The 18,190-nt window shown below is 54.1% G+C and overlaps 1 protein-coding gene across 1 annotated transcript in view; it reads left to right on the top strand.

Moving 5' to 3' along the window:
* Nucleotides 1-18,190, top strand: part of AP2A2 (adaptor related protein complex 2 subunit alpha 2) — a 67,390-nt gene that overhangs the window by 31,965 nt on the left and 17,235 nt on the right. The window contains exons 3-7 of the mRNA XM_070782783.1: nt 5,782-5,924; nt 7,549-7,742; nt 8,296-8,425; nt 10,306-10,407; nt 16,968-17,076. Coding sequence (XP_070638884.1) covers nt 5,782-5,924; nt 7,549-7,742; nt 8,296-8,425; nt 10,306-10,407; nt 16,968-17,076 — 678 coding nt within the window. The remainder of the gene's footprint in view (nt 1-5,781; nt 5,925-7,548; nt 7,743-8,295; nt 8,426-10,305; nt 10,408-16,967; nt 17,077-18,190) is intronic.

Here is an 18,190-nt window from a genome sequence, read left to right as displayed (position 1 = left end):
TGTGCACGTTTGTGAGAAGCCGCCCAGCTGTCTCCACGGTGGCTGCACGTTCGCACCCCACCCAGTGGACCCCTGTCCTTCACCATCTCCTGGAGCTTGCTCAAACTCCTGTCCACCAACTCAGTCAGTGATGCCATCCAACCATCTCATCCTCTGCCGTCCCCTTCTCATCCTGCCTTCAGTCTTTCCCAGCATCAGCGTCTTTTCCAGTGAGTCAGTTCTTTGCATCAGGTGGCCGAAGTATTGGAGCTTCAGCATCAGCATCAGTCCTTCCAATGGATATTCAGGACTGATTTCCTTTAGGATGAACTGGTTTGATCTCCTTGCAGTCCAAGGGACTCTCTATAGAGTCTTCTCCAGCACCACAGTTCAAAAGCATCAATTCTTCGGGACTCAGCCTTCTTTATAGTCCAGCTCTCACATTCATACATGACTACTGGAAAAACCGTAGCTTTGACTAGACAAACCTTTGTCGGCAAAGTGATGTCTCTGCTTTTTAATACACTCTCTAGGTTTGTCATAGCTTTCCTTCCAAACAAGTGTCTTTTAATTTCATGGCTGCAGTCGCCATCTGCAGTGGTTTTGGAGCCCAAGAAAGCCTGTCACTGCTTTTATTTTTTCCCACGTCTGCTTGCCATGGAGTGATGGGACCAGATGCCATGATCTTAATTTTTTTTTTTTATGTTGAGTGTCAAGTCAACTTTTTCACTCTCCTTTTTCACCCTCATCAAGAGGCTCTTTAGTTCCTCTTCACTTTCTGCCATCATAGTAGTGTCATCTACATATTTGAGGTCGTTGATATTTCCCAGAAATCTTAATTCTAGCTTGTGATCCATCCATCCCAGCATTTCTCATGATGTACTCTGCATGTAAGTTAAATAAGCAGGGTGACAGTATACAGCCTTGTTGTACTCCTTTCCCAATTTTGAACCATTCCATTGTTCCATGTCTGGTTCTAACTGTTGCTTCTTTCCTGCATACAGGTTTCTCTGGAGACAGGTAAGATAGTCTGGTATTCCGGTCTCTTTAAGAATTTTTCACAATTTGTTGTGATCCACACAGTCAAAGGCTTTAGTGTAGTCACTGAAGTAGAAGTAGCTGTTTTTCTGGAATTCCCTTGCTTTTTCTATGATCCAGTGGATATTGGCAATTTGACCTCTGATTCCTCTGCCTTTTCTTGGTCCAGCTTGTACATCTGGAAGTTCTCAGTTCATGTACTGCTGAAGCCTAGCTTGAAGGATTTTGAACATAACCTTACTAGCATGCAAAATGAGCACAATTGTGTGGTAGTGTGAATATTCTTTGGCATTGCTTTTCTTTGGGATTGGAATGAAAACTGACCTTTTCCAGTCCTGTGGTCCCTGCTGAGTTTTCCAAATTTGCTGACATATTGAGAACAGCATTTTAACAGCATCATCTTGTAGGATTTGAAATAGTTCAGTTGGAATTCCATCACCTTCACTAGCTTTGTTCCTAGTAACGCTTCCTAATAAGGCACACTTGACTTCACACTCTAGGATGTCTGGTTGTAGGTGAGTGACCACACCGTCATGGTTATCCGGGTCATTAAGCCTTTATCATCTAGTTCTGTGTATTGTTGCCACCTCTTCCTAATCTCTTTTGCTTCTGTTCGGTCCTTGCCATTTCTGTCCTTTATTGTGCTCATCCTTGCATGAAATGTTCCCTTGATATCTCTGATATTCTTGAAGAGATCTCTAGTCTTTTCCATTCTTCAGAGTCTTGGATGGTGGTTATATGGCAACCCACTCCAGTACTCTTGCCTGGAAAATCCCATGGATGGAGGAACCTGGTAGGCTACAGTTCATGGGGTCGCAAAGAGTCGGACAGGACTGAGCGACTTCACTACTATCAGTCAGGAGGATTTTTGTCTCCAGGGACAGAGGCTGACCCACCTGGGTTTGGTGAGCTGCTGCCACCTACTGGGTGGAGGCCAGGCAGGCCACCAGACACCCCAGAACCACCTGGCCTGAGGAGGCCCAGTGCTGAGGTTGAGCAGCTGGGGTCTAGTGCTGACCAGGGCTCACCAACAAGAGGCCTCTTTCCACTTGAAGCTGAGCCCTGAGAGGCCGGGCCCTTGGGGCGGGAGTGGCCGGGGAGCCAGCCCTGTCCCAGTCTTCTGGAGGAGGAGGCGGCCGTCGCAGGTGGAGCCATGTGCTAGGCGTCACTTACCATCTGCAGCTGACTTTTCAAGGGTGACGTCCCAGCACCGTCACAGAGGAGCCGATGGCTCAGCAGGAGCCAGAGGGGCGACAGCACTGGACTCGCAGGGGCCGCTGGGACTGGACTCGGGGTGGCAGGGGGCGGGTCACTGTTCGTAAAGCAGTAAAAGACAAACTTGAAATTTCAGTGGGACCTTAGTATAAAAAAACTCACATAGCAGATTTTGAAATAAGACCAAATGGAAATTCTAGGAGCAAAACATGGAGTAACTAAAATAAAGAGCTTACGTGGGTGTAACAACAGGCTTATTAAAGAGGGACAGTGTCCTGGAAGACGGGTGAGGAGGCAGCCTGTCCTGTGATGGAGAGTGGGTGAGAGACGGGGGTGGGGGACGAAGTCTGGAAGATTGGCTGGCCTCCTGGGAGGAGAGACAGCTGGTGTGACAGAGGACGCGTAAAGATTCGTGACGCTCAAACCTCAGAGGCAGTGGCCACGGTTACAGTAAATAATGACTCCACATCTAGAGACGCCGATGTGAAAATGCTGAGCCTCAGACAAGAGGTGTTTGGTCGCCAGAGGGAGAAGGAGATGGGCCGTCCTCACAGGAGCCGTCCCTGCCGGCTCGGCAGGGCCGAGGGGCAGCAGGGAGGGGGCTGCTGTCAGCGCGCTGGAAGGTGCAGCCCCAGCCGTCTGCATCCAGCTGCCGGCTCCACGAGAATGAAGCTAAAAGAGGCCTTTCCAGATGAAACGGAGAGTTTCCCAGCAGGGAGCCTGTGCTAATGGAGAGTCTAAATGGCCTACTTCAGGCCAGAAGCAGTCGGTCCCGGACGCTGGCAGAGGAAGGCCGTGGTGGGCGTGTGGGCGTGGGTCCTTGGAGACACACAGCTGGGGCGGGAGGCGTGGACGGGGCCTGGCGCCAGGGCAGCGTCCACGTGAGACCTGGTCCACGACAGAACCGGTGGTCTCACATGGACGCTGCCCTGGCTTCGAAGCCTGAAGGCAGCCGCTGGTCTCCCCTGGGCAGCCCTGCACCCCTCGTGGGCAGGCGGCTCCCCTGCCCTGGCTGCCCGGCTGGCCTGGGAACTCAAGAGCGGGGGTCGGGCTGCTTGTGGACTCTGCGGGCCTGACCTCGGTCTTGGGGCCTCTAGAGACGGCAGCTGTGATGTCCTGTCGGGGGGCAGGTGTGTCGTCTTGGTGCTGGGCTTCAGGGATGTGTTCACGTGCTCATTCACTGCTGGTGCTCACTAGTCCCAGGTGCTGGGATAGAAAGACGAATGGAAGGAGTTTCTGTAAGGAATGTATGTTTTTACAGGTGTAGAAGAACTTGGAAAAAACACCTCTTTTCCTCGAGGGAGCTTGAGTGCGTGCGTCGCGGGCTCACTCATCTGTCCTCCCGCCTGGCGGCCTTCGCGGCTTCAGTGCTTGCCATCCCTTAGCCTGTGTGCTTTAATCTTTCACTCTTTTTTTCTGGGAGATTCTGACACAGTAATTTTTTTTTTTAATTGGCTTTCTGAGATATAACTTACAGTCAGTCGAGTGTGCACTGTGGGTTTCAGCAGATCCAAGTGTTCACGCAGCCACCCCCACAGCCAAGGTGGAGCGCGGCCCCCGTGAGCGCCCCCTCGCGTCTCTGGCAGTGCAGTCCTGCTGCTCTTCTTGCAGCAGAGGCCGCCGTGTCCACCTGCGTCCTGGCGGGCTGCGTGTGTCTGCTCACTGACTTTGAGTGTGCCTTCGCGGTCCGCCCGCGTCCTGGCGGCTGCGTGTTGTGCTGGCTCCCCGTGCGCGGTGTGGAGCTGCTGTGAGTCCTGCATGCGGGGCTGGTGTGGACGCGTGGTGTCCTTCCCTTCAGGAAGGCTCCTGAGGGTGGAGCCACTGGCTTGTGTGACAGGTGTTTGACCTTTTAAGAACCTGTCCCGTATTTTCCAGAGCGGCTGCCCCGTTTTGTGCCCACTCAGCCGAGTGTGAGTTCCCAGCTCCTCCACGTTCTTGCCTGCACGTGGTACAGCTAATAGTTAGGCCTTGGTTTTCCCAGTGGGGGTGTGGTGGTCCTTACGTGGTGGAACAGCTGAGTGCAGTTGGCCTGTGGGGTCCTGGGCAGACACGCTGGTGCTGCAGCCCCGCAGCAGCTCCCAGCCCGGGCCACGCAGACTGGGCTCGGGGCCCATGGGGCTCCCTCTTGGTCCACACTTGGCGTATTGCTGTCCCTGCCCCTGAACATAGGCAGGTACTTGCTGAGGGTTAGAGCCAGGGTTGAACGGGTCTCTGTGAGAGGTGAACCAGGAGCTCAGGTGGGAGTCCTGCGCAGGATGCGGTCGCCGAGCTCAGGTGCCTTGCCCTGGAGACACTGGCTCTTTCCCTGTGTCTCGGCAGCTCCAGGGCCAAGACTCCCGTTGTGGCCGTGATTGCCCTTCCTGCGCGCTCGGCATCTAGCGCATCTGCAAGTCTCTGTGTCCCGCATGTGGCCTGGCGCTGTTCCTGGGGCTGGGGCCGCTCTCCGGGGGTGAGGGGGGGCAGCACTTCTGGCTGCTCGTCGGAGGAGGCTTCCAGAGGTGATGGCGAGCGGGCTGGTCCTTGAGGGGCAGCCAGGCTGGGGGGTGAGGCGCGGTCGCCTGGGCCCCATGCCCTCAGCTCAGATGCTCTCCTGGGGGGATGGGGCTGTGGTCCTATCAGGAAGCAGTGAGCTGGCTTCTCTGGTGCAGGTCGCAGTGGGAGGAGCAGGGAGCCAGGCCCGCTCTGACTTGATGTTGTTTGATCATTAAGTGGAATGCCAGTTTGCCGCTGAGAAGGACGGGTCTCAGAGCTCCCAGATAAGGCGTCCAGCTGGCTGGCTGACTCGTGGTCCACTCTCACCTCCGGAGTCTTGGGGTCTTTCTTCTCGATGCCCTTTGAGGTGGCCGGGGCTTATCCCGGGACACAGGTGACCCGCCCTCGCCATGAGGGCTGTGGCTGCTCTCGCCTTCCCGGCCCCCACATCCTGCTTGGCCCTTGACCCTGCGGTCAGGGTCACTGCAGTGCCTCGCTTGAGGGGCCGTTCTTCCTGCTGTCACCTCTGCAGGCTGCCCGGGGATGCTGCGTGCTTCTGGGGTGAAATGAGAACCTCTGCTTGTAAAACGGCACTGTCTGGTGGTCCTTTTTAAAGCAACACTTTCTGTGCTGACAGTGACGTGTCGTGAACCTGCCTTGCCACGGTCTCCCGGGAGAGGCCGAGTCATGCTGCCATCAGGGTGGGGAAACAAGCCCTTCTGGTGGTTTTGTGTGACTTTTCGGTGGGTGATTTGTCCTAACGCTGGGTGAAATGAGAGATTATTTAGAGTGTGTTGTCCTGCCTAAATGAATAAACGTCTCTAAAGGTTAAGCTGCTGGTGAGGTCAGGGTGGCGTGGCAGGGCTGTGCTGGCGGGGCTGACACCCCGGCTGTGCTGGGGGACTGTTTCTGCTGCTGGCTGGGACGCTGGTTTGGGGTCTGTGAGGGACCCAGACGCTCGGCTCTCATATGGCGACCAGCTCAGCAGCGCTGGGCGCGAGCCTGACAGTGTGGCAGTCTGGCCAGCCTCCTGGAGGTGGGCCCGGCGCCCTATTCCTGCGCTGCCCCTTCCCGCAGGCGACAAAGCCCTGGATGGCTACAGCAAGAAGAAGTATGTGTGCAAGCTGCTGTTCATCTTCCTGCTGGGCCACGACATCGACTTCGGGCACATGGAGGCCGTGAACCTGCTCAGCTCCAACAGATACACCGAGAAGCAGATCGTGAGTGCGCAGCGGGGTGCTGCTTCTCACTGGGGCCTCTGGTGCCTGGCTCTTGCTCTGCACCTGCGTCTGTCTGGGGATTTCCCCGGGTTTAGGTGGGAGCTGGCGGTAGGGCACCATGTCCTAGGGGCCCACCCCAGAGGGAGGGTTGGCACACTCCCTCCCCTCAGTGCCCGCGCACGTGTGCCACCGCCGCCCCCCCACCCCCCCATCTGACTTAAGAGCAGAGGGCAGGTGTCTGCGCCTCGCCCGGCCCCACTGTCTGCTGAGGTGAGTGCCCGTGTCTAGGCCCTGAGGACCCCTAGCTTCGTGCCTCTAGCCCTGTATCCGCTTGGAGTAAAATTATTTGTGTGTTTACTCAAGTGTTATAGAGGAATATTTTCCTCTTATTTGCCCAGAAAAATTTAACTTGCAGAAAGTGAAAAAGTACCCTTGATGCCCCAGGGGTTTTGTTAAGTATTGGTGTTTACTCACCAAGAAACGAGCTTCCCGAGCGCTAGTGGTGAAGAACGGGCACTAGTGGTGAAGCTCCTGCCGCCAGTGCAGGAGGCGTGGGCTCCGTCCCTGGCGGGAAGGTCCTCTGCGTAGGAAATGCACCCAGTTCTAGTGTTCTTGCCTGGGAGATCCCACGGACAGAGGAGCCTGCCGGTCTGCTGTCTGTGGGGTTGCTGAATCAGACACGACCGAGCAACTAAGTGCACACTCACACTCACACTCACACACTCACTCACACTCACTCACTCACACTCACTCACTCACACTCACTCACTCACACTCACTCACTCACACTCACTCACTCACACTCACTCACTCCCACCAAGAGATTACCGAGTGCCTTCCATAGACCCGGCAGTGTGCTGTGGGCCCTGGGGACACAGTGACCGTAAGCAGGGGTGGACTCGGCTCTTCTCCAGGGGTGAGGCCGTCAGCCCGCTACAGAGAGCGAGCGGAGCTGTGGCCGTGGCCAGGAACCGAGGCGGGTGGAGCCCTCTGGACTCTGAGCAGTGGGCGGCTAGTAGGCAGGGCTCTGGCGGGAGGAAGACCTGAGCTGAGGCTGAGGACGGGGTACGTGGGGGCGGAGGGGACAGGGCACGCGCCAAGGCCCATGTGTGGGAGGGCAGGGTGGCCAGAGCCCAGAGCAGAAGGCGAGTTCCTCCCGAGACCCACGGGGCTGAGAGGTGCTGTCCCTGGCGTGGGGAGGGCATGGACAGCGGGGACAGCACGAGGCTGGAGTTTGGCCCAGTGGTGAGGGGACGCTGGGGCCCTGAGACAGCTGAGAGAGGGAAGGTGGTCCGCAGTGTTCCCGTCACAGCCGAGGCAGGCCCTTCCATCCTGTTCAGGTCCCCGTGGACCAGTGACTGGGCTGAGGGTGGGGCTCCAAGGTGTCTGATGCCCATGGGGACAGTGCCTCAGGTTTGTCCTGCAGAACTGTCCGAGGAGGGCTCTGGTCCCCTGGGGCCACGGGTTGTTGTCCGTGGGCTCTGTCCCCTGGGGGCCGTGTTCTCAGGAGAAGGCAGGTGGGCCCTCTGTGGCCTGACCCCAGCAGTGCGCCGAGCAGACTCTGGTGGGGCTCGGGGCCGGCCGAGTATGTCCAGCGGTGGTCTCTCTCCTCTCTGGAACCCAGGGCTATCTCTTCATCTCCGTGCTGGTGAACTCCAACAGTGAGCTCATCCGCCTGATCAACAACGCCATCAAGAACGACCTGGCCAGCCGCAACCCCACTTTCATGGGCCTGGCCCTGCACTGCATTGCCAACGTGGGCAGCCGGGAGATGGCCGAGGCGTTTGCAGGGGAGATTCCCAAAATCCTCGTTGCCGGGTACGTGTCTGGCGGCCTGCTGAGGGCACGGTCACCTCCCGCATGCATAAGTCAAGTGTGTGAGTCCTGAAGGCTCTGTGGGTCTCTTAGCCTCCCTTCTTGGTAACAGCCGTGGGGAGGAGGCGGGTTGGCATTGCTGGCTTAGCTGTCAGGAGGTCCACGTGGGCCTCTGTCCTGGGCCAGAGCCTCACCCCGCCTCCTCTCGGTCTCCGCGGGCTGTGGCAGCCCAAGCTTGATTGCGTGGAGAGCCCGAAGAAACCTTTTCCCCTGTGTCCCTCCAGCCCCATCTCTGGTGCACCTCTGTCCCTTGGGGGCTGCGGGGTGTCATCCATGGGCTCTGTCCCCTGGGGCCCGTGGGGTGTTGTCCGTGGGCTCTGTCCCCTGGGGCCGCAGGGTGGTGTCCTTGGGCTCTGTCCCCTGGGGCCACGGGGTGGTGTCCATGGGCTCTATCCCCTGGGGCCACGGGGTGGTGTCCGTGGGCTCTGTCCCCTGGGGCCGCGGGCGTCGTCGTGGGCTCTGGGCCACGCTGGCCTCACTCCCGCCCGTCTGTCAGGGACACCATGGACAGCGTGAAGCAGAGCGCTGCGCTGTGCCTGCTGCGCCTGCACAGGGCGTCCCCGGACCTCGTCCCCGTGGGCGACTGGACGTCCCGCGTGGTGCACCTCCTCAACGACCAGCATCTGGTAGGTGCCTCTAGGCCACACCCACACTCCTCTGCGGGGCAGCCTCTGCGGGGCCACAGCCACGTGAGCAGCCTTGTGTGACTTCCAGGCTGCTGAGGGGGACATCCCTGGCCCAGTCGTCGAGCTGGGAGAGCCTGCAGGTAGAGGCTGGGAGCCCCTCCCCTGGGGTCAGGGCAGATGAGACGGGGTCTCTGACTCACCCTGTCCAGGCGTTGGAGGGGCTCCTGCTTGCTGGGTGCAGAGACAAACAGCACAGCCCAGCATGTTGCAGGTGTGCTGCGTCCACAGGGCCTGCAGAGGCGCGTCTTTCTGCACCCCGGTTAGGGCTGTCCTGTGGCCCCGGGGGCTCTGGCACACAGCCCGCCTAATCCACATGGCTGGACATGAGCCAGGCCCGAGCCTGCTCCACATCGTCGGCAGGGCATCGTCAGAGCAGCGAGATGTGCAATGAGGTGGTGTCTGGGCTGGCCATGAGTCACGGGCCCTTGTCCACGCTGACGCTGGGAGGCAGGGTCAGGTAGGAGCTGATGCCGCAGCTGGCCTTGTCTTGCCGGAATCCTGTCTACAGACGAGAGAGTCAGGATTCCACGCGGAGTTTCCCATTGAGCAGAGAGATGTTAGCATGTTAGCTGGCTACTGCGTGTTTTCCCACAAGAGAAATCTGCCTTAAGGATGAAATGAGGACTAAACGGTCCACACAGGTGGACCACGGGGCGAGGGTGGTGGCCGTGCGGGCTCGCCCGCCGTGGGGCAGCCTGCGAGCGTCCCTCCGCGTCTCACACTCACGGGGGAAATCGGGTCCGCACAGGCGACCTCTCCTTGGGGCGGGGGGCGTCTCAGCCAGGAGGCCCCGCGCCTGGGATGTTTCTGTGCCCGGCTGTCTCTTTACTTTGTGTTTTCACCTGCGTGGCTGTGTGGCTGGTGCACGGATTGGTGCCTGCGTGGTTCTAGGCTGCAGGAGCCCAGCGGCGGTGGGCAGGGTGGGGTGCATCGCAGCCCAAGGTGAACTGGCACCTGTCCTCTGTGGGTGTGGCTTCTGTGTCACGCATCTCCTGGCTTTGCCACCAGAGACTTGGGGTTGGTTTCTTTGGTCTCAAGGTTGGGGACCCCCAGGAAGAGGACCCCTTGTCCACCCAGAAGAAGCAAGCGGCCCTTCTGAGAGTAGCAGGGGAGGCGGGGGGCTGTGACATGCATAAAGCTCTGCCTGTGGCCAGGCCCCTCCCGAGTCCGACATGGCCCAGGCGTCGCCTGGAAGGAGGGGGAGGAGGCAGCCTGGGCGTGGGGGCCCCCAGCCCTCTCCTCACAGCCTCTTCCTGCACAGACCCCTGCAAGTGTGCAGGGAATGTGGGGCACCGCGCTGGGGAGCTGACCAGCTCCCTTGACCTCAATGGGGGGTCGGGTCTCATCCAGGCCTGGTGGAGCTCCCCTGTCAGGGGGCAGAGACATGGGTTGGACCACATTTGAAAATGGGCAAGAATGGGCTTTACTGTTCTCCACGGTCTCAGATTTGGGTTGGAAAGATTCCTGTGAGTCTGAATGTAACGTGTCTGTCCTTATGTGGTCCACACGGAGTGACCTAAGTCAGGGCAACGAGGAGGTGGGTGGGTGGACGCGGGGCCTGGGGCTGTTGCCCCGCGCCGCCTCCCTCAGGCAGGGCTCTGGGATGAAGCGTGCCGGGTCTCCACGTTTTCAGAGAGAACAGTAAGCAAGGCAACAACGACGTGTGCGTCTCGCTTTCTTGAAACATCGAGGACTGATGGGAGTGGCCCCAGGGTGGCCAGTTGTTGCTGAGTTTAACGTTCGTTTAGAAGATGTTTCAGACGAGAGGCTGTCTGCAGGGCCTCCGGCGGGTGTCTGAACGTGTGTGTGTGTCTTCTCAGGGTGTGGTAACTGCCGCCACCAGCCTCATCACCACCTTGGCACAGAAGAACCCGGAAGAGTTCAAGACCTCTGTGTCTCTGGCCGTCTCCAGGTTAAGCAGAGTAAGTCTGCCGAGGGGAGGGGAGCTCAGGGTGGGTTTTGGTCTTTGTCACTTTATTTAACTAACGTGTCCCTTTCAGTAGGCAAGGCCTTTGGGCAGTCTGTGATTCAGCGGTGGACGTGTGTCTTGGTTAGTGACTGGTGGGCTTTCCTTTGACCCGTGTCAGGGGTGTCTTGTTGGCGCAGGAAACATGAAGGGCAGAGCCTGCCCCTGGTGGCTGCTGCGTGCCTGTGCTGTGCCTCCTGCTGACGAGGGCTCGCGGCCCGTGTTGCTCTGTGACCGGCTCGCTCTGATCATCAGGGTCGTGAAGTCACGGAGTCGTTTCTCTTGCTGATGGTTGACGCGTGTTGCTGGGCAGCAGGTTCGCCTCTCTGTGCCCTGTCTTGCCCAGCGCTTGGGTGTCCCCTCTGATGGCCACTGTGAGGAGCCCGTGGCCCCTCCCCGGCCTGCGGCCTCTTGGTCTTAACCCTTCTGGGCACTTGGTCCTGTGCGTTCTCACCTAGTCTGCATTTTCTTGATCACCCAGTAGCTAGGGCAGCTCGGCGTGTTTGCTGGCTTTAAAAAAACTTTTTCTCAAGATAACATCCCTTTATTTTATCTATTTTGGCCACACCATACAGTAAGCGGGATCTTAGTTCCCTGACCAGGGGTTGAACCTGTGTCCCCTGCTCTGGGACCATTTCATCTGAACTACGGGCCCACCAGCGAAATCCCTTTGTTGGCATTTTGAATATCTTCTTTTGTGAAGAGCCTGTTCAGTCTTTCATACCTTTTCCCACAATGTCATCTTTTTTGTTGTTTTGTAAAAACTCTTGTTTATTTTTTTTGGCAGCACCTCTTGGCATGGAGAAGGGAATGGCAGCCCACTCCAGTGTTCTTGCCTGGAAAGCACAGTGCAGCCTGGCGTGCTACAGTCCGTCGGGCCCCAAAGTCAGACACAACTGAACAACTAAGCCACCTCCCGGCATGTGGGGTCTGAGTTCCCTGACCAGTGGGTTCCCTGAGCCCACTCCCCCTGCAGTGGAAGTGTGGACTGCCACAGAAACCTCCTCTTTGTATTTCTTAGATATAAACACTTTGTTGGTTAGATTAGGTTAAACCAAACAAAATTTCCAGCATTAAACCATTCAGTTTAGTTCAGTCACTCAGTCATGTCCGACTCTTTGTGACCCCATGAATCCCAGCACGCCAGGCCTCCCTGTCCATCACCAACTCCCGGAGTCTACTCAAACTCACGTCCGTCGAGTCGGTGATGCCATCCAGCCATCTCATCCTCTATCGTCCCCTTCTCCTCCTGCCCCCAATCCCTCCCAGCATCAGGGTCTTTTCCAATGAGTCAGCTCTTCGCATGAGGTGGCCAAAGTATTGGAGTTTCAGCTTTAGCCTCAGTCCTTCCAGTGAACACCCAGGACTGATCTCCTTTAGGATGGACTGGTTGGATCTCCTTGCAGTCCAAGGGACTCTCAAGAGTCTTCTCCAACACCACAGTTCAAAAGCATCGATTCTTCGGCGCTCAGCTTTCTTCACAGTCCAACTCTCACATCCGTACATGACCACTAGAAAAATCATAGCCTTGACTAGATGGACCTTTGTTGGCAAAGTAATGTCTCTGCTTTTGAACATGCTATCTAGGTTGGTCATAACTTTCCTTCCAAGGAGTAAGCGTCTTTTAATTTCATGGCTGCAGTCACCATCTGTAGTGATTTTGGAGCCCAGAAAAATAAAGTCTGACACTGTTTCCACCGTTTTCCCATCTATTTCCCATGAAGTGGTAGGACCGGATGCCATGATCTTCGTTTTCTGAATGTTGAGCTTTAAGCCAACTTTTCACTCTCCACTTTCACTTTCATCAAGAGGCTTTTGAGTTCCTCTTCACTTTCTGCCATGAGGGTGGTGTCATCTGCATATCTGAGGTTACTCATATTTCTCCTGGCAATCTTGATTCCAGCTTGTGCTTCTTCCAGTCCAGCGTTTCTCATGATGTATTCTGTGTATAAGTTAAATAAACAGGGTGACAATATACAGCCTTGACGAACTCCTTTTCCTATTTGGAACCAGTCTGTTGTTCCATGTCCAGTTCTAACTGTTGCTTCCTGACCTGCATACAAATTTCTCAAGAGGCAGATCAGGTGGTCTGGTATTTCCATCTCTTTCAGAATTTTCCACAGTTTATTGTGATCCACACAGTCAAAGGCTTTGGTATAGTCAATAAAGCAGAAATAGATGTTTTTCTGGAACTCTCTTGCTTTTTCGATGATCCAGCGGATGTTGGCAATTTGATCTCTGGTTCCTCTGCCTTTTCTAAAACGAGCTTGAACATCAGGAAGTTCACGGTTCACATATTGCTGAAGCCTGGCTTGGAGAATTTTAAGCATTACTTTACTAGCGTGTGAGATGAGTGCAATTGTGTGGTAGTTTGAGCATTCTTTGGCATTGCCTTTCTTTGGGATTGGAATGAAAACTGACCTTTTCCAGTCCTGTGGCCACTGCTGAGTTTTCCAAATGTGCTGGCATATTGAGTGCAGCACTTTGACAGCATCATCTTTCAGGATTTGGAATAGCTCAACTGGAATTCCATCACCTCCACTAGCTTTGTTCGTAGTGATGCTTTCTAAGGCCCACTTGACTTCACATTCTAGGATGTCTGGCTCTTGGTCAGTGATCACACCATCGTGATCATCTGGGTCGTGAAGATCTTTTTTGTACAGTTCTTCTGTGTATTCTTGCCATCTCTTCTTAATATCTTCTGCTTCTGTTAGCTCCATACCATTTCTGTCCTTTATCGAGCTCAACTTTGCATGAAATGTTCCTTTGGTTTCCAAGGTAAACCATTCAATATCACAGTAATCCAGGTCTATGCCCCAACCAGTAACGCTGAAGAAGCTGAAGTTGAACAGTTCTGTGAAAACCTACAAGACCTTTTAGAACTAACACCCAACAAAGATGTCCTTTTCATTATAGGGGACTGGAATGCAAAAGTAGGAAGTCAAGAAACACCTGGAGTAACAGGCAGATTTGGCCTTGGAATATGGAATGAAATAGGGCAAAGGCTAATAGAGTTTTGCCAAGAAAATGCACTGGTCATAACAAACACCCTCTTCCAACAACACGGAGAAGACTCTATACATGGACATCACCAGATGGTCAACACCGAAATCAGATTGATTATATTCTTTGCAGCCAAAGATGGAGAAGCTCTATACAGTCAGCAAAAACAAGACCAGGAGCTGACTGTGGCTCAGACCATGAACTCCTTATTGCCAAATTCAGACTGAAATTGAAGAAAGTAGGGAAAACCACTAGACCATTCAGGTATGACCTAGATCACATCCCTTATGATTATACAGTGGAAGTGAGAAATAGATTTAAGGGCCTAGATCTGATAGAGTGCCTGATGAACTATGGAATGAGGTTCGTGACATTGTACAGGAGACAGGGATCAAGACCATTCCCATAGAAAAGAAATGCAAAAAAGCAAAATGACTGTCTGGGGAGGGATTACAAAGAGCTGTGAAAAGAAGAGAAGCAAAAAGCAAAGGAGAAAAGGAAAGATATAAGCATCTGAATGCAGAGTTCCAAAGAATAGTAAGGAGAGATAAGAAAGCCTTCCTCAGTGATCAATGCAAAGAAATAGAGGGAAACAACAGAATGGGAAAGACTGGAGATCTCTTCAAGAAAATTAGAGATACAAGGGAACATTTCATGCAAAGATGGGCTTGATAAAGGACAGAAATGGTATGGAGCTAACAGAAGCAGAAGATACTAAGAAGAGATGGCAAGAATACACAGAAGAACTGTACAAAAATGATCTTCATGACCCAGATAATCACGATGGTGTGATCACTCACCTAGAGCTAGATATCCTGGAATGTGAAGTCAAGAAAGCATCACTACGAACAAAGCTAGTGGAGGTGATGGAATTCCAGTTGAGCTATTTCAAATCCTGAAAGATGATGCTGTCAAAGTGCTGCACTCAATATGCCAGCACATTTGGAAAACTCAGCAGTGGCCACAGGACTGGAAAAGGTCAGTTTTCATTCCAATCCCAAAGAAAGGCAATGCCAAAGAATGCTCAAACTATCGCACAATTGCACTCATCTCACACGCTAGTAAAGTAATGCTCAAAATTCTCCAAGCCAGGCTTCAGTAATATGTCAACTGTGAACTTCCAGATGTTCAAGCTGGTTTTAGAAAAGGGAGAGGAACCAGAGATCAAATTGCCAGCATCCACTGGATCATCGAAAAAGCAAGGAGTTCCAGAAAAACATCTATTTCTTCTTTATTGGTTATGCCAAAGCCTTTGACTGTGTGGATCACAGTAAACTGGAAAATTTAACCATTACTGATTTACAAATATGACAGCAACTTTCTGTGGTTCAGCCTGCTCTGTGTTTAAAAGTCTCAGCCTGCTCTGTGCCTTGCCACCTCACTCTCTGGTGAAGTCTTCTCTGATCAGAAACGCCACGTTTGAATGTAGTCAGGCTTCCTCATGCTTCCTCTGGGGTTAATGCCTCGTGTCCCCAAACGTGTGGTCTGTCCCTCTTCTGAGGGCGCACTGCAGGTCGACAGTCCCGCTGAGCCGCATCACGTTGTGGTGGGGCCTTTTCTTGCGTCGTGTCGTCATCCCAGCACCGCTGCGAAGGCCCCTCCCTCCGCACACCCTGGTTTTGCAGTAAAGTAACCTGCCCTCGCACAGATGCCGCTGTCTGTGCTGAGCCCCTCTGGTTCTCTGTGTATCTTGGCGCCAGTGATGTGACTTTGGGTTAATTTGATGTCCAGTAACACCAGTGAGCCCCATCCCCAGAGTCCCAACGGGGCTACCTTTATCTGTAGTTTCAGGAGAATTCAGATCTTTGCAGTATTAAGGTTTTGAGTCTGTGGCCACGGTGTATCTATTTACTTAGTCTTTAATTTCTGTCAAATATGTTTCATAGCTTTTCAAGAAGAGGTTCTTTTATTTTTGTTTAACTTATCTTTATATACTTTATTTTAAAAACGCTCTTCTCAGTGACACCTTAAAAATGTTATCATAAAAGTCTGTGTTGGTTTGTGCAGGTGGACTTTGTATACTTACTGCTCTTGATGTTGGCGACTTTGCCAAACTCACCTGTCAGACCTGGCGGTTTATATGTAGGTTGCTTTGGATCACCTTTGTCTTCCATCACGTGTTCTGTGGACAGTGACCGCTTCTTTCCTTTCCTGGTGCATGTTTATTTGTACTTTCTGCTTTATTGCTCCAGCTCGGGCCTGCCCCGCAGTGCTGAATGTGAGAGGTGATTGGTCTCCAGCTCGGGCCTGCCCCGCAGCGCTGAATGTGAGAGGTGATTGGTCTCCGGCTCGGGCGTGCCCCGCAGCGCTGAATGTGAGAGGTGGTCGGTGTGTTTTTTACGTTGGAGGGAAGCCTTTGATGTCTCGCTGTCACGTATGACATCGGCAGGTTTCGTCCACATCCGTGTCCTTTGCCACATTAAGGAAATTCCTTGTTATATCTTTGCTAACAATTTTATTAATTAACTGGTGAAGCCATGTGAACGAAGGATTTTCTTTGTGGGGCGACCGCTAATTATGGATTCAGTTTATGTAGTAAGTGATGAGGCCTCAGATTTTGTTTTGTTAAGTGGCATTTTCTTAACCGCTTGCTAACTTGCACGAACGCTCAGGTGTTTGGGCAGAAAGTCCCTTGCTGCCCTGCGCTGTGGCCTCCCGTCCTCGTTTTGTGTTGGGTATTTGCCCTTTTGTGGTGCTGGATGTAGCTCATCAAGTGTGAAAGAGTTTCTTTTGACTTTATTGGTCCTGTTTTGGTTTCTGTACCTTATTACTTTCTGCTTGTATCTTTATTGTTTTCTTTCCTCCACTATCTTTGGGCTAATTTGCTAGTCTCTTCCAAACCCTTGAGATTAATTCTCCAATACTTTTGTTTTTGTATTTGTTTCACATAAGTGCATTTAATGCTCTAAGTTTAACTCTGAGCCTGGTTTAGCTGCCTGAGGGGCACTGGAAAGGCAGCCTTGGGTGGCCGGCTGTGTCCCTGGCGGCGTGGTCGGGCCTGCTCCGTGCGCCTGCCCACTGGCTGCTCCTGCTGGGCCCCCCACTGCTCTGCCCAGCCTGGAGCTCCCCCCTCTCAGGTGACCTGGTGTCATGGCCGAGCCTGTGAGGGGAGCCACTCCGAGCCCCAGCCGTGGGGTCTGGGGGCACGTGTAGTGGGTTTGCGGGTGTGTGCACGGGGTGCGGTGTGTCATCTGCCCAGACCCCGGGGCGCAGGTGGTGGGGGTGAGAGTGGAGACCCTGTGCTCTCGGGCCGGCCCTGAGGATGGTGGGGCGTGGGGCCAGTCGGGAAAGGTGGGGCTCCCTGCCCAGGCTCTGGAGACCTGGGTCCTGAGGGCGGGGTGCCCGCAGGCCTGTGTCCCTTGGGGCGGGGGTGTCCTTGTGCAGTGGCTCTTCTGGGGCTGGGGGCTGCGCTCCTGTTCCTCAGACCTGGACAAGCGTGTCTGTTCTTAGCACACGGCATGGGGCTCTTGGGGACTCCAGCCCCGCATCTCATCTTGCTGTGCTTTCTCGCAGATCGTGACGTCAGCCTCCACGGACCTTCAGGATTACACCTACTACTTTGTCCCGGCCCCCTGGCTGTCGGTCAAGCTCCTGCGGCTCCTGCAGTGCTACCCGCCCCCAGGTAACAGCCGAGCACAGAGCCTGGGGCAGGGCTTGCTGCGGCCTTTGAGCGTTAGGTTTTGGGTTGAGCGACTGAGCATACGTGCACACACGCAGTCTTAACAAGTCACCTTTCGCTCTCCTGGCCCCGGCTCCGGTCCTCCGGGTCTCTCTGATGCTCTCACAGCTCTTGGCTTTCCTGGAGCAGCTAGTCGAGGACGCTCACTTCATTACGGCTGGGATGAGCTCTGCTTCTGTGTATTATGTACATGTAGGATCAGATCCTTGTGGGTTTTTGAAACAGTCTTTTAAAATAATTCTTGAAACCAGTTGAAACTTCACATCCAAAATTGTTAAGTTTGTGTTACTTTAAAGTGCGTGTCATGGATATTGTTATGTTTGTTTTATTCTAAAATATGGCAAGTAACTAGAATCACTGGTTCGAGAACGCTCATGAGAGTTCCTGTTGCACACTTCCAAATTGCCTTCTACAAAGATGGCTTTCTTGTTGTAACCTCCACACTTTAGCCTTCATTTGTTTTTGTACAGGGTATGTCTGTTAAATTCAAGTCACTTTGTGTCCTGAGTGTTTTTTATATTAAAGTGTGAGCTGCTCACCCTGCAGCAGAGCTGAGTAGGCGCGGGGCTCATGAGGCCTCACCCCTCCAGCCGGTGGGCCTCCACCCCCGCGCAGGGCAGTCGTTCTCTCGGTGGAACTGACCGCTGCCTTCTGACTCCCAGGCTGGGGCGACTTGGAGCCCCTGGGGGTGGGTCTCGGTGTCTCCTCCCGCTTTCAGCCCTGTCCCACCCCTGGCGGCTTCGGGGACCCTGCCGCCCCCCGCCCGGCGCCTGGGGGCCCGGCCCGCCCTGAGTGGTCGTTAGACAGGCGCTTTAAATGCAGTGCCACGGCAGTTTCTGGAGTTCTCACGTTTCTATTACTTTCTTAGTCTTTCTTGGTCTGCTTTGACTAAAATTTTAAAATTTCCCTTCTGTTTTTGTTGCTCTTCGTGTGTTTTCTCTGTTTCTTGTGGTGATAGCAGGTAGTGGGGAGAAACCTTTCATTCCTACCCATCCCCCCAAACTTCCATATCAGGTGTTTTTTGTGCACGTCACTGAGATTTATTTTCCTCAACTTA

The sequence above is a fragment of the Bos indicus genome, chromosome 29 (genome assembly GCF_029378745.1).
Source record: "Bos indicus isolate NIAB-ARS_2022 breed Sahiwal x Tharparkar chromosome 29, NIAB-ARS_B.indTharparkar_mat_pri_1.0, whole genome shotgun sequence".
Classification (NCBI taxonomy): Eukaryota; Metazoa; Chordata; class Mammalia; order Artiodactyla; family Bovidae; genus Bos; species Bos indicus.
This window is presented reverse-complemented; position numbering and strand designations above follow the sequence as displayed.